At 38.5% G+C, this 15872-nt stretch overlaps 1 protein-coding gene across 2 annotated transcripts in view; it reads left to right on the forward strand.

Moving 5' to 3' along the window:
* LOC131694126 (serine/threonine-protein kinase SIK3) overlaps nt 1-15253 on the forward strand; it is a 49742-nt gene extending 34489 nt beyond the window's left edge. Inside the window, exons 4-6 of one of the 2 annotated variants that reach the window (XM_058982562.1) lie at nt 5881-6065; nt 6271-6645; nt 6849-15253. In XM_058982562.1, the coding sequence (XP_058838545.1) occupies nt 5881-6065; nt 6271-6645; nt 6849-8737 (2449 nt within the window). In that variant the 3' untranslated portion in view covers nt 8738-15253. The remainder of the gene's footprint in view (nt 1-5880; nt 6066-6270; nt 6646-6848) is intronic. The other variant, XM_058982563.1, reaches the window with a different exon arrangement.
* The last annotated feature ends 619 nt before the right edge of the window (nt 15254-15872 follow it).

A 15872-nucleotide genomic window follows, 5' to 3' on the forward strand; every position in this document is an offset into this window, starting at 1 on the left:
TATCTCAGCAAGGACTAAACCGATCTTTACGAAACTACTTTCTAATGAAAGGCCTGATATGGTATTTAACGATATTATTTTTTCTTTTTTGGATATGTTGTTTACTTTCTGAGATATGGCTGATTTTGTCAAATTACGACAGGTTTTAGGCATATTACTCTTAAACAAAACAATTTGGGAACACCTTGCAGATATAACTACGAGGGTCGTTCAAGAAGTCTAGAAAAAGTAGATTTTTTTAAGTACCTAATTTCTCTTCACCTTTTAATATTTTCCCAGGAGTTTTTTAAATTTTTATGCTGTCCAAAAAGTTAGATTTAGGAAGCTCTTTGAAACCGTCATTCATTTGGGCGATGACTTCCTCGTAAAGGGAACGCGACCAATGGTGCAAAATTATAGTGTGATTAATTTTACATTGTCCACAAATCGTACTATAAATAAATTACGTATGTGTTGGTGAACATACCAACATCAAAAAAAAATCCCCAAAATAATTCCAAGTCTTGAACCGACAATAATTGACTCACTAACTGACAGAGCTAAAGCGACACATTCGCTTGAGCGCGAACGTACCAAGCTACGGCTCATGCATGTATGTGTATATAGCAATTAGTTTTCTCTCTGCTCAACGCCGTTTCGAATAGAATCGTGTAAAAATACGATATGTTCGCTGAAAGTTGAATGAATAGCGCGCAAGTCTCTAGCAGAATACAAATGTAAATTTCCATAGGAACATACAGATTTGTATGATTTTCAGGGGTTATTTTATGTGCATGATATTTAGCACACATTTCTTCGTGAAACATAATTACACGAATAGTTTTTCTGCGATATTATGAAATACGCTTAAGTTAATTTACATATTTTTTGCAGTGTGGTAGGAATAAACATCTACGTTGTTCAAGGAATTCGGTTGTAAAAACATTTTGCGAATTTACTTAATAATGATTGAACTATTTCTCAAAAAGTAATTTGTAAGTTCACTTTAAAGTAGCATGCCTGGATTAGGCCGAACAGTTTCGGATCGAAGCTCTTGACCCGCATGACCAGGTGTCCGGGAATGTTCTTCGCATTTTCCAATACGCTGCTTTTCTTTCCAGAATACCAATATTGTATATATTCTCTGCACAAAATAATTATTAAAGGTTATGAGTCGCGGTACCTAATCCTAATATAGGAAATATGAAAATGGACAGGCCCGTAGCCAGGATTTTGTTTCGGGAGGGGCTTAAAAATTATTGCATAAATGTATTAATTCTGATGACTTGAAACAATCACTGGAAACTGAACGTAATTATGAAAAGTTCTTAGTGAAAACAATTCCAAAAATAAGACAATAGACACTAAAAACTCTAATAATATGTTGCCTGTTACAAGAAAGGCTATAGTGCATCGACGAATTAAATTTGATTATTTTTGATTTACAAGTTAGAAATTTCTCTAGTTACAAAAATGAATAGTCAAGAGCTCAAAGTATTAAGGGCTGCTTGAAAATGCTACACATTCGATACACCTTTACAATTTGTAGAAGACGCTAAATTGGAATGAGTAGAAAAATATCCAAAAACCCGTCTCATGAAACTTTACACGCATTTGCTAATCAGAAGAACGAAACCAACGTCAAGGTTGTCCCCATGAATAGGAATATATCAGTGTGAAATCAAAGTTTACCGTTGCAAAGAATGTCCGAACAAAGTGAATGTCGAAATTTGCTTCAAATCTTCTGATAAGGCAGGCGATTTGTAGATGCAGAAAATAGGTTCAACTCCTATTTTCATGATCAGGTTTCTTTCTACTATTACTAGCTCTTTGACTTCATCCGAAGTTTGCGTTAACTCGACTTTATGAAATTTTCAATTTAAATGATACTGATCATGTCGTAATCAAAACAATCCTGAAAAAAACACATGTTTTTTTCATTTGACTCTCATAGGTAATGGGTTAAAGACTATCTTCGACAACATTATCAGGCAACTCAGAATAACTATCTTTTTATCTATTTAAGTTGATTCTTTTTAGGTACTTTTTATATCATTGTACTTATGAATTAAAAATATCGTAGACTGATTTTCCTAGATCCCTAAAACTATAGTAAAAGTCAAAATGTAAAGTGAGTGCAAAAACTACTGATTTCACTACAAAGCAAGAATGCCTTAGCTCTACTGACTTTTGACAATCTTGCAAAACCGTTGTAACTTGAGAAGATTACCTAGATTAAGTAAATATTATATTTGAACATTTTGGTTTTATTTATTTATTTGAAGGTTTTATTTCGGAATTCGTGGGGTTTTGGACAATGTCAAATATATATTTCAATGATTTAATCTACTAATGGAAACTACCCAGAATTTAATCTACTGAGCGAAACTGCTCAGAATCTATTCACAAATCGAAAGAAAATTACTTAGCACTGATTACTCAATGCTTCTAATTTACATAAAATTTGGTAAATATAACATTGATGACACCACCAAAATAACTAGAGACTATAAACATAGATAATAATTTCAGCATCACTTGCTTCCGACACATGGAAGAGAACACATCGCACTTGCACCTAATTTGCCGAGGCTTTCTTTTAGAGTTGTCTGTTTTAAATTACAGCAAATTATCCGTTTCCTGTAAAACTTTTGCAAAACTCTTTGCCAATTCATTAAACAAATATGAACACTAATCTGTTTAGTAATAGGTTTGTTTGTGAATAAAAATAATTAGCTCTTGATTTTTTTCAATCATCATCAAGATTGGAAGAGTTGTATGATTTCTTGAAGAAAGTTGTAATGTTTGTCTGATTACATGTTTGATTTATCACTATTTGGGAAAAAGTTTCAATTAAAGTTGTTGCACCTAACGCAACGAAGACGAAATGAGAAGATCAGAGCGCAATTCGGAAAGAACTCGTGTTGAGTGTATAGTAAAGATAGAAGAGTGCTCTTGAGTCGATTTAGATTGGTTGATTTTTTCCTCTCTTTGCTCTCTTATTTAAGATTATCTCTCTCATTTTATTCCATGACGAGCAAAAACGGAACGAAAGACTGTCACATACTTAAGACATGAAATCGAAACTGTTATCCCAACTTATTGACTTATAGATTCAATCAGTCCCAACATTTTAGTCCCTCTTCGTGATTGCCTATTATTTTACCACTTTTTGCCCGGTCCACTTTTAAAAGAATTTTTTTTGCACGTTTGTCGAAGATATCACGGATTTACGGATTAACAGTGTATTAGTACGGAACGAATTACTCGTAACAATGAAATGAAGCGTTAATAAAAATGGTATTGCGTTAAAATGACGCGAAATGAAAATTCTATTCTCGGCTCAATCGTTCTCAGATAAATTGAAATACTTTTTGTGTAGCGCAGAGTAGTGTACAGAGAACAGATTGTACAGTGTGCACTGACCTAATACAGAAATTCAAAATTGTGTGCAATTCAAAAACTTATCATTTAAAAATAACAAACTGGGTCGTGGGTCTTTTATATATTTCCTTATGTAAACAATAAAAATAATATAACGAGTTTATGTGGTTGTCCTACAGATCTCGCGCAAGCGCTTAGCCATTGCACGTGGAAACCTGTTTACGAGGCGAGGAAATATTTTTTTCCTCACCAACTATGTCTTAGGGGGGAATAGTTCATTTCTATCTCGCTATTGTACATTTCCGTGTCATCATCGTAGTTGCTGCCTTTATGTTCGCGAATATCTTCCTTGCTTTTCGCCCTCAATAATTGCCCTTCCAAATAGATTCCATTTCTCCCAAATGTGACATTAATCTGCGAGTAAGCGGTATCCGATCTTGTAGCGGAACATTCATTTTCTCATAGTCCATATACAGAAGGATCTTAATTATAGCATTGTCACACACAACCTTGTGCTTTAAGTTGTGCGAAATGAATGGTTTCGTCTGCACTAATTTGTTGAGCGCTAAATGCCTGCCATGATAGAACTGGATAGAGCCGGTTTCCGAAAGTCTAATCTCTATTTACACCTTCAGGATGCGAATGATCAATAATTTTATAATCACCGCATTTGGCTGGAGCACAAATTCTTGCTTCTGCTAATCACTAATCTCGACAGATTATTACAGCTACAATTAAAGTAACAGTCTCTTGTATTCTTCAGACAAGGCACACAATATAAAAGTTACTTTTTTGTTGTTCGCTTCGCACTGGCTCGAGCAAAAGCATAAAGCACACTGAATTTCGTGACCATTGCCTTCGGTGGTTAGAAATAGCCTTCTTTAACTTTTTCTCAATAATTTGTTCAAACCAAATAAGCAACAAGTTTTGTTAAAAGTCACCGGTTTTTTAAATATATTTTTGAAAAATTTCGGGGGGGGCTTTAGCCCCCTAGCCCCCCCTCTGGCTACGTGCCTGAAAATGGAGCCAATTAAATCTGATTCTCGCGATGCCGTTGTCGACTCTTAATGTGAGTCAGCTTTTGAGTATTTGCAAAAAGATTCTTAGTCTTTCAAAAGCTGTCTAAATTTCCATGACACCTATATCTTCAATATGTTTCGTCCCCAAAACATCTGGTCGTTTTACCACAAAATATTTTTTTCTAGAATTGATGTATTTACCACTTGTAATAAGCGTTACGTTCAGCCTTAAGGTAGATGTTGGATTGAATGTGGATACACAGATGTCCAAGTAATCGACCTAGTAGTGAGATAGTAGATTTTTCAAATAATTTATTTTCATACTACACTCTTGGCACCACCAATAGTAACTGTATTTTTTAATCCTAAACTTCAAATGAAAATAATATACAAAAATGATGTCACTGTACTAACAATCAGCCGCCATTCCTTATTCGCCTAAACCTTAAGGAATCTAAACAATCTACCTTCGGATTTTTCTTGAAAAAAATAACAAGTCTCATGCAGCTCCAAAATCATCTTCGGAGCTGACAAACTTGAAAATAGTCGAAGGTTTCAAAAACCACCACTGAACAATTCGGTGGCAACACTTGAACTGAGAAGCGTCGAGAGGTCGGTTTAGGACCACTGGTCGGTTACGGACCAATTTACCCTTTCGGCCCAGCAACGAAACGTGCTAAGAGCCGATTTCTTCACCCTCGCTTAGCGCTTAAGCTAGGTTTAAACGTACTGGTGAACCTGGTTTAAAAGTTAAGCGAGGGTGAAGTAATCGACCCCAAGTCACATGTTAGAGCATGTTCAACTGCGTTTTATTTTATTTTATAGGAGTTTTAAAGTAGAACTGGAACTGAAACAAAAAACATTCCCGCCAAAACTTAAAACTATAATGCGCCTCCGTTCTATTTATTGCGTAAGTTCAAACACGTTTATAACTGTGTTATAAATACATAGGGTAAAGTGCCTATTTTCACCATACTAAACACGGTGCCTCACTAATTCATTAATTTCTCGGTCTACAATCAATGGAATGCAAAAAAATTGACATTAACAGCTTTGCTTCGTTGTTAAGAACCAATATAATAACACAAATGCGCTGAAAACAGTGAAATTCTCGTGTTTGAGCGCAACGAAAATTCGAATCAAGTGCCCCTATTGTTGCGCTACCATTTGACTCAATGCGTTGAACAAAGATGGCAGACACTGCTCTAACCAACGGCTTCAAATGGGTAGGGTGACAATAGAAACATAGCGAAAATGGGCTCAACACCCTAGATAGTATTCAGCACACTTAGACCCAATAGACTAGGGAAAATAACTTTGAGTTCAGTAGCGCTGAAGATGAAATTTTCAATTTGATATTATAGAACAGTTACTGTCAAAATTATAAATCCCTAGCACATTTTAGACTTTTTTTAAATTCTACAGTGGTGTAACCTCTTAAGTGACCCCAAGTGGTTCTCAGCCTTTATAATAATATGGTTTTCTCCGTCAACCACAGGTACATGCATGGTCGAGGATGTTCCAAACGTCACACTGTGGGGTGCACCGATGATTTATCAAGTGGAAATGGGTTACCAATGGAACCACCGCAAATACATTCACCTGCACCGTCTACCGTGGGAACCACTGGCGGAGGACGTACTCGACGAACTGGTTTACTTACGGTTATGGAGAGGCCACCAGGTATATATGGCATGGTTTTTGCTCACATTTCCTATTTCAATATTTTGATTTAGATGTTCTTGATTTTCGTGGCATGCTTTGTAAATGAATGGTTAATTTTTCAAATTATATTTATTTTCTTAACTTTTTATTTTATTTCTTTTTGATTGTTTTGGCGTTGTTTCGATGTTGTAAATTATTTGCAAAACTAAAATAAACTGTGTAGTGATTAGTCCTGATTTGATACGCGAAGTAGAGGCACGAATGAACCGCAACTATCTCCCTCCTTCGCTGTTGACTACAGCGCCTGGAATGGCTCCCTTGCTGCCGGCGCATATGTCTGGAGTTGGAGTATGTGGCCCAACCACGCTTACAATGGGAGGTATTCCAGTACTGCAACCTGGCAGGCCAAATACACTAACCCCAAACATGGGAGGATTCGGAATACCGGCGGGATTAGAGCAAAATCCTCCACCGCCAATACCAAGTTCCTCCTTGCAAACTACCTCAACACAACCCAATGCCAATTCCACAGCACTGCAAAATATTGGTAGTAGACGCTTTGCTAGAACATGTAAACTGCCTACTGTGCAGGAGATAGGTAAGTTACGAGCGCTACGCCATACCATCCGCCACCTAATCCAACATACGGAAGCATACCGATCATCTACTAATCACTACGCTAGACACAATTTTTCTAATAGATGTAGTACTTGAATGTTCATATCATTTTTTCTAACACTATCGTTTGCCGGTGTATGAAATGCAATAATCGAACCTCTCTCTCTCTTGCGTTTTCTTTAGGTCGGTATAGTCCCGTGCGCAGAGCATCGGAAGGCTCCAAAATCAACACACAATTCCAAGGTCCATTCCAGGAGTGCCAGCAGTTACAAAAAGGTCTCAATGCTGGTACTCAACAACGAAATCTTCTAATCGCGCCAAGCCCGCCACTGGCGGACAACTCGGTAAGCCTCCCCGGCTCTCCGATGCACTGTAAACCATTCGAAGACAGATCTCAGCAGGATATAACACTGCCACAGGATATTATGATGTCGCTTATTCCTGGTCTAGAAAAGTTGGTGTTTGAGAAGCGCATCCAAATTGATACAGCTAAGAACATAATCACCACACGAACGTTGCCATACGAAGTTCGGCAGCAGTTGGGTCTATTTGTTCACTCCCTCACTCCAGATCTTGGCTACGCGTTGCAGCAACAGTTACAACATAGTCAGAGTGTTTCGCCACTAACGTCACGCCCGGTTACACTGCAGCCCAATAATGTCACTGGCAGCAACATAACTGCACCAAACTACGGTTATTATGGTGGCATGCCTTATTCCCCCTTTGGAACTATAGGGACTGTACCAGGACTAAGTTTCCCCGGAAGTAATAGTAACAGCGGTTGTCCTTCTCCAGTTTACTACAGTGAATGTCCTTCGCCTATATTAGCGGGACCTCAAGCAACAACCGGTGGAGGTGCCTCTCCAATGCACCAGATAACACGTGGTATCAGTAGTATGAATACGGGTGCCTCAGCTGCAGGAGGTTCAATAACTCGTGGAACTTCTGCGGCTTTTCCAGTGTCTTGCAATGAACCACTAGATCTTAGCATGGATGTAGTCAATAGTATAGATTTGGATTTCCCAAGAAACAGCTACTCTATGAATCCGCCAACAGCAGGTGTTTCATCACATAACTATTTCGATATAAAAAACTTTAGCCTTATGCCGCCGCAGCAAATGCGCCTGACCGCTACACCCCCAACTTCACCAAACCTGTGTATTATTCAAGAAGAGAATCACAACGCTGCTCCATTCCAGGGCGGTGTACCGTACAAGAGCCAATCAGCCGGTGGATCTCCGGAAGATTTGAGCTTTCAACATACCCATCCGCAGATATGTCTGACAGATGTTCAAGGTAGCGAAATAACATTAGTAGCCCTGTCAGATTCCAGTCACGATAGTGACGATTCGCTCAATTGCCAGAGCTCAGGGCTAGGGTTCCAGGGTTTATTAATATCGGAACCATCCAGTGATATGCCTTCCATAACACGTGGTGTTGGAAGAAAAGCAAGCCTCGAAACAGAAAACAACTCAACATCCACTTCTTTGAAGCTGGAAACGGACACTAGCGAATCTTATGCACGGCGTGGCAGCGATAAGTCTCTGGGTTTCAGCGACGATAGTCTCAGTAACGATTCGAACCACTCGAATCTCTCTCCTAGTCAAGAACCGTCCGCTAGTTCTGGTTTCAAAAGCTGCGATTCTCATTCCGAGAAAGACGCTCGTCTCAGTCCAGACTCATTGTGTGATACACGAACTTTGACGGACGAATGTTTCGAACTACCGCTACCGCAGGAATGCTTCGCACTCGACTCTTCTCGAATACTAGAGATGGTGAAACGACGGATCGATTCCAAAATGCCACCGATGGGCTGTGTTTTCAATACGACGAAAACGGATCTTGACGGTGGCCAGCACAGCCGAAGTGAGCTGGACCCCTCACTAACGACCGGTGATAGTTCAAATCTTAGCCTAGAATATTCTGGAGGCTTGCAAATCGAGTTGCAAGTATTCGAAGGTCGCATTAAAGATAGTCACAGCGGTAAGGGCATCAAACTGCGGAGGATTTCCGGTGATCAGAACGAGTATGGCAAGCTATGTCAGCAATTAATTACCTCTCTGACCGTTTGAGGGCGCGAGAACCATTTAACAGTTTAGTACGGTAGTCGTATTTGAAGGGACATTTGACGTGCTTCGCATACAGATTTGTAAATTTTGAATTTCAGTATGGTTTCGATGAACTGCAGGCAAACTATTGATAACGTTTGGATTCCAAAAATGAACAACAGAGTTTTTCCGTGTTATAAGCAGTGTTGCTAATGTTTGAAAACGGTAATAAATTTCAAACAATCAGATAACATGGTTAGGTTAATGCCACATCATTATTTCAAAGTACAGCATATAGATTTCTATACAATAAGAAACATATCACGATTCTGACGGTTAGTGAAATGCAGCTGCCACAATTTAATTTACATTTTAAGACATTTTTCAATTACTTTATGTTTTCTCTATATGATTCTTTGTTTTCTTTGTTATGGGAAACTTTGCCACTGCGACCATTGTTCAGGTTACCTTCTGTGTTTGCTGTACGTGTTTACTCTACTTGTTACGAATTGCCCGAAACTAATGTATTTGAAAGCGAAATGTTTGTTTGACCACATGTGTCGTCTCAATCGGATAGTACGTTATTAATGTAGATATGCCAAACCTTAATAGGCAGCCTGATGTTAAGACCTTTCATTATGGCGTAGGACATTCCACCTTCACCTGGTGCTAAGTTTTTTCTTGTTTTCTTAGGGACCTTAGAGTTTCCTCGGCTGTCACAGACGCTTCGATTTTTTATGGTTCGGTTTGGTGGTTGTCGTCGGTCGATCTGATCGTTTACATTTTCCTTCGTAATAGCGTTTCATTAAGGCCTCTCTCATTTCCTCTCTCGACAATTCACTTTTTCCCACCACAGGTTTCGTTAGCGCGACATCCAGGCCTTTTATTGTATTCCACAGGTGTTTCGCTGGGTTTGCTACATCAATTCCCTCCGTTAGTTGCTTGCAGTATGCCCTTTTGGCTTTTCTGATCTTCCTCTTCAATATGGATCTCGACCTTTGCAAGGCGATTTGGGTTATTAGTGTTTTGTTGGTGTTGTACAATCTAGATGTCGCTGTTTGTCTTTGTAGGTTCATTTAATATCTTCCACAGTTTCTTCAGGTAGTTCGCCTTTTTGTCGTTGATTGTGTACGTTGCGTATATATCTTGCATCTCCTCTGAGTTGCGGATTTCGTCCGGATGAAATTTGTTTAGTTCGTTGATGACTATTTTCTGGTCTACTTTGGCTGTCTTGTGGGGGAAAAGCGAGATCGAACTGCTTAAAGTTGCCCGTATGCAGAGGTGGGAGCTTCCGAACTCCCGGTTTATGGTCTTCCAGAATTCCTTTCAGACCAGCCCTGGAGTTGCTAGGGTAAGGTATATTGCTGAACTCTCTCTCTCTCTGTTTAGCGGGGTTGGGCATGTTGAGTTACCGTTGTTGATCAAAATTAGGTTCGAAGCGGCAAGGAGACTATTGATGAGGTTCCCTTTTTGGTACGGTTTTGTATGAGGGTCCCAGCTTTAGTGGTGATCGTTCCAATACCTACCCCCCTTTTAATATTTCTCCTTGCAGATCTTGGAGAACGTCGAAGAGGTTTTCTATTTGCTCATGCACTCCTTGTCCCGGATAATTTGATTTCAATTGCTTCCACCGGCAGTAAGTTGTCGAAGGTGATTGTTTCATATTAGAGGGTCTGGTTGACTCCTGGTGGTCTTTTTCCAGTTCCGATTGTGATTCGTGTACTTTTTGCCTGATTTTTATCTGTAGCAGTTTCAGTGGATTGATTCAGTTCCAGTGCCTTATTTCTGCGATAAAGTCATTTCGCAAACGATCCACGACTCTCTCGAACGATGTGGCTTTGAACAGATTTTCCCTGCAACCGCATTTATCGCCTGTTTGTTTTGGAGACCTGCCTTGTGGTACTTCTTTGATATTCGGCTGCGTTGGACGCAGCTCGGGGAAGCTAGTTCTCCTCCGGCTACTGAATATATTTAGTATTTGATGTTCATGCAGATCTATAGACTCTTTTCTGTCTTGATCCTCCAGACCGCTGAATCTGTTGGAAAGTTGTGGCTGTTCGCTACTAAACTACTGGGTGCTTTAGATAATTTTTCTCCGTGTCGATGCATTCTAGGTAAATTGTCTGCAGGGTTTGATTTAGTTGCTTCCGCATATGTAATCTTTTGTTTATGTTTTTCTGTTGTGAGGTAGGATCCGGGTACGTCCTCGTTTGATCCGTGAATTCCGTGTTGTTTGTCGCATTGGTTGGTCTCCACTGTGGGTCGTTCCTCCAATCCCTACCGCTGGGTCGTTATCGGTTTCCTGTTCTTCTCGCCTTTTGGGATTTCGACCGTTGCTCGTGCCTTCTTCCAGTTCGCACCAGACCTCCATAGATCGTTTTCGCAGCTGTTTTTCTCTGATTGTTCCCTCGATGTTTTTTTCTGCTTTGCAGGTTTTGCGATCTTGTAAAAATTTTCCCCTTGGCTGATCCTTTGTTGTTTCCGGTTTTCGCCTGCATTTTGTTTTGCACTTTTTTGGCTTTTCTTTACATATATGGACTGATATTTATTTTATTTTTTGGACTTTTTACCACTAACTATTTTTCTCTTACTAATATCAATTTTTCACTCATTATTATTATTTTTTCTCTCCCTTATATATTTTTTCTCTTTCACTAATACTAATCTTTCTCTTGTTCAGCTTTTTAATCTTAGTATCAAAATTTAACTTCTTGAGGAGTTTTTCTGTTGAATTTAACTCAGCGCTAAGTCCGACGCCACTTTGTGATGCGTCCGAACGATGCGAAAATTGTTTCTTTTTCCGAATTCACGGGACCACTCTGCGTATTCACTTTATTTTGGACTCCAGTTGACTCGCGGAGTGTGTTCCCTTCTTTTTCATCGGATAATTGGGCGGATTTAGGTTAGGTTTGGAAATTTGTCGCGGATATAGATTTGTATTCAACTGTATACTTCGAGATTAAAACCGGAACTCACCTAGCAAAACTCTAGAAAGAAAACTGCGGAGAGAAAAACAGCATTTTTGGCAAAGTATGCCCCGGCATTGTATGGCAACACTTCCAATGTTATAAAGATAGGCAATTCTCGATTTGATTCGTTTATTGGCAGCTAAAAGCGAATCCAATCGATCCAAAATGGAGTCTCCGCAGTTTTCTTTCTAGAGTTTTTCTGAACTCACCGATCCATTTCGTTCGATGTTTTGTAGGGTGTAAAGCTAGTAGTTTCTTTTAGGGCTTTGACGTCTTACATGCAACGCAAAATACATTTTAAATTTCTATTTTGATGACAAGCATGGAATGTATTTAATTTTGTTGATTTTGAAAAATGCATCACAAGTGATCTTCCCCTACTTCAACTCCCTTGTTACATACATTGACATCATTTGATGAAAGGTACTCTAGTAAGTGCTCTCTGGTATTTATATCCGTTTTACCCCATGTTGTGGGATGTGCATTGGCGTTACATGAAATGATAAAAGACTTGTTTATGATTCTGCAGTACTTTGTGAGGGCATTGATTTCTGATGGTGATACTGTATCAGCAATGCCAGGGAAGTAGGCAGATGCGACACACAAGTCTTGCTCGGCTAAGCTTCTGATATACTTCCCTCCCGTCCACCATTCAAATATGTTTGAAGGCACAAATCCCCGACTACATACGGGGAACGTGCCATTTAAGCCAGTATATTCTGATTCCTGATACTAGCAATACAATTATTTAGTATCTTCACAAACCGTCATTTTCAAAACTTTGGTGAGAGCCCTTAGTCAAGTAGTCCATTATCAGGCAAAATCGCATGGCGATGTACCTTCAACGTTACACTTTACCATTTCCAGCTCAACGTTACACGTTTACCGCGTTCAACCTCAACGTTACACGTTTACCATTTCCCATATTCAACGTGCCATCTGTCTTTGCTTCGTGTAAACTACCGCAAGCCTTAGATGATAGTAAGCGAGCAGGGGGATAAAAAACCATCATAGTCTGAAAACTAAGAACCTAGGGTATGACTTATTTTGCGTTCTGTACTGCCAAGACATGCATTTGGGAATTTCAAATACGACTGCCACATCTAGACTAGGTATTAGGGTGGGGCACTGTTCTATGGAAGAAAGGTAAACTTGACCACATCATGCCAGAACAAATCTTTGTTTAATCCATTTGGTGGCCCAACCTACTGTACAGTAATTGATTACGACCCGGCATCCCGCATTACATTTCAAATTGGTCTGGAAATTAGTATGAAGAATATACATCTTGCATCTTTGTTTCTTCAGCTCAAGTTTCCCTTTAGCGGTTTCATGGTCCAGAAAGCTCTGAACATACAGAATCCAGTGTTGTCAGATTTATTGATTTTTGTCATTTTAATTCCATTGCACTTTGAACAGCTATAACGTTTTTCAGCAATATTCTAGCACAGCACTTTCTGCGAAACAGTCGTTAGACACTTGTTGGGCTATACTTTTACGTAATAAGTTCCATATTTCAGGTAAAATTGTGGTCTCTAAAAATGAAAACGCGAAAAGTAGGTTTTGCTTAAGCGAGTAGTATAAAAAAGGAGACGCCATGTTCCGTTTGAAATCCTCTTGTTTTTCTAGTTTGAGTTTTACCATACTAATCATAATACAAATTTCAAATGCAATGCGGGATGCCATGCGATTATCAATTACCATAACTATTTAGGACCCCAAGAGGAATAAAAAACCAAGTTCTGAAAAAATAACCAAGTTGCCCCACTCTACTAGGTATCTAAGCGATATTGCTAGCTGACATGTTGATCACACTATACTAAAAAAGGATTTCATTGTGTTCATAGATAATCCATGTAAAAAATTGAGAATTTTCTCTCCAAGACTACTATTTTAAATCGACTACCCACACTATAATTCAACAAAGCGATAAATTATCGATGCAATACTGATTTATGTTTTCGGCGTTCGGAAGGCAAAAATTTAAATAGAAAAAAAGTAAAGTCTCACCATAATCGTTCAAAATTCCATGCGGTTGAACTTCTTCCGCCTGATTTTATTTACACCGTGGAAAATTAATAGTTAACGAATGAAACTCTGTACTGTTTTCTTTTTTCGATTTAGTCTGAGGTAATGTATTAAAAATGGAAATTCATAGTTTCGGTTTGCCATGTTTAAACTAATATTACGTATTGTTTTTATTATAGTATTGTTGAACGATTCTTCAGCATGAGATGTAATCTCTAGTTAAGTAGAAATAGTTAAGTTATGTTTTTTTCGTTACTTACCGTTACGTCTATCGAGAAAACGGTGTTAGAGTGTTAGGTTTACAGTTGAAAGAAAGCGCAGGAACTAAGCTCAACATTATTTTGTTATTAGAAACAAAAGGGGAAAAAATGGCAAATCCTTGCAATTGCTTATAAACACTGCAAAGTGTAATACTTTAGTGCAATTAAACGATCAAAATGTACATTCCAAATGTAAAGAAATGTTTACCGGCTATAAATTTAAAAACTTTCTCCTGTGAAGTGTACAGCTTCAAAATCCTACCGACCGTAGATGACTCCAGTTTTACGTTCGACTCTTAGTATTGTTTTTTTATCATGTTTTGGACATTAAATGAACATTCCTAAAACGAACATAACAATCCAGAAGAGGAAAGCAGATTTTCGGAATCTAGAGAAAGTCCACAAAGGGTGGCAGCGATCATTAAGCTCAAAGTCCTTATATAGGAAAGCCGTAGCATGCGTCAAAAAGAAAGCTATGTCTCTGCTTGTGTGTGTAAACAACACTATGGTTTCCAAGACTGATTAAATGTTGCCCCCTCTTGGTAACTACAAGGTCATCATTACCACATATGTGCTGTCTTTGTTCACCACCACTAACAATGTTGACGCTTGCTAGTACCAATAGTGCTATAAAAGGACTTTGCATTTAGACCTACATACGTTCCCGTTCGAGTTACACTTCCTACGGTGCAAATGTCGCGAGTAGTTGACATATGTAAGATACAATTCGTTGAAGAAACTGCAGCACAAATTTTGTATAGCCGCTAAGCCAAATAATTAAAGCAAGAAAACTGCATGCTGAACTGATTAACTACTGAAGCCATACGCGTTAATGCAAATACCTCCGTAGCACGTGATTCAGAATCAAATTATGTTACAAGAATGCAGAGAACTAAGTGTTTCTTTTACGTTGCTAGTTTCCAACAATTCATGTTTGAGTTGCAATCCCACCCCATTGCCATAGAATCAATCTTAACAGGAATAGTCTCAAGCTGACAGATCCGATAGAATATATAGTGAAGATAAAGTTACTAATTTATCTATCTCATGCTATTCTTGCACAATATATATGGCTACAGGATTCAGTAAACGAAGTACTAGACATAGAAAAAATAACTGAAAATGACAACAACAATTCTGTCGATAGAAGTATGCAATTTCTTTGAATAAAAAGTTCGATTAATACTACAGCAAAATTTCACTAATTCAAACGGTTTAACGCATGTAAATATCATACTAAGGAAAAAAAAATTATCATAAAAAAGACTGCTGTGATTTTAATATAAATATATACTAAAAACAAACGTATCACTTTATCTCACTTTCCGAAATTTCCATTCATCTAATAGCGCAGACATGGGATTGCAACTGGATAATAACTTCAATAATAAAAACTCGCATCTTCAGATGAATAATTATTTTCACTCATACAAGTTCTCCAGATAAATAAAATGCACAATTTCCTCCGCTTAGCTTAGCTTAGTTGACCGCCCGTGAGTTTCTCCACTGATCAAAGCCTGTTAAAATTTGCATATTGAACCAATTGTATGATACTCGGGAGTAGTGTATCATACTCAACGTGTAACCTAAAGAGACTACGATTATAGTATGATCAATAACGTAGATGGTTACGCTCAAACAAGTATATTTTGGGATGGGAAGGAATGTTAGTTCAACACTTGTGGCTATTATGACCGAGGAATTCTCTGCATCATCCATAAGTGTCGCAGGAGAGGATTGATGTTAGTAGGTAGCGAAATGAATCAGGATGTGTCTTGGTAGATATTTTGATTTATCTAAGTACTCGCGCGCTTTGTCCTATCATCTTGAATCAACGTTTTCAGGTGTGCGACTTCCAGTAGAAATATGAATGCCGTTCGAATACGCATTTAATAAAAAAAT

This window comes from Topomyia yanbarensis, chromosome 3 (genome assembly GCF_030247195.1).
Source record: "Topomyia yanbarensis strain Yona2022 chromosome 3, ASM3024719v1, whole genome shotgun sequence".
NCBI lineage: Eukaryota > Metazoa > Arthropoda > Insecta > Diptera > Culicidae > Topomyia > Topomyia yanbarensis.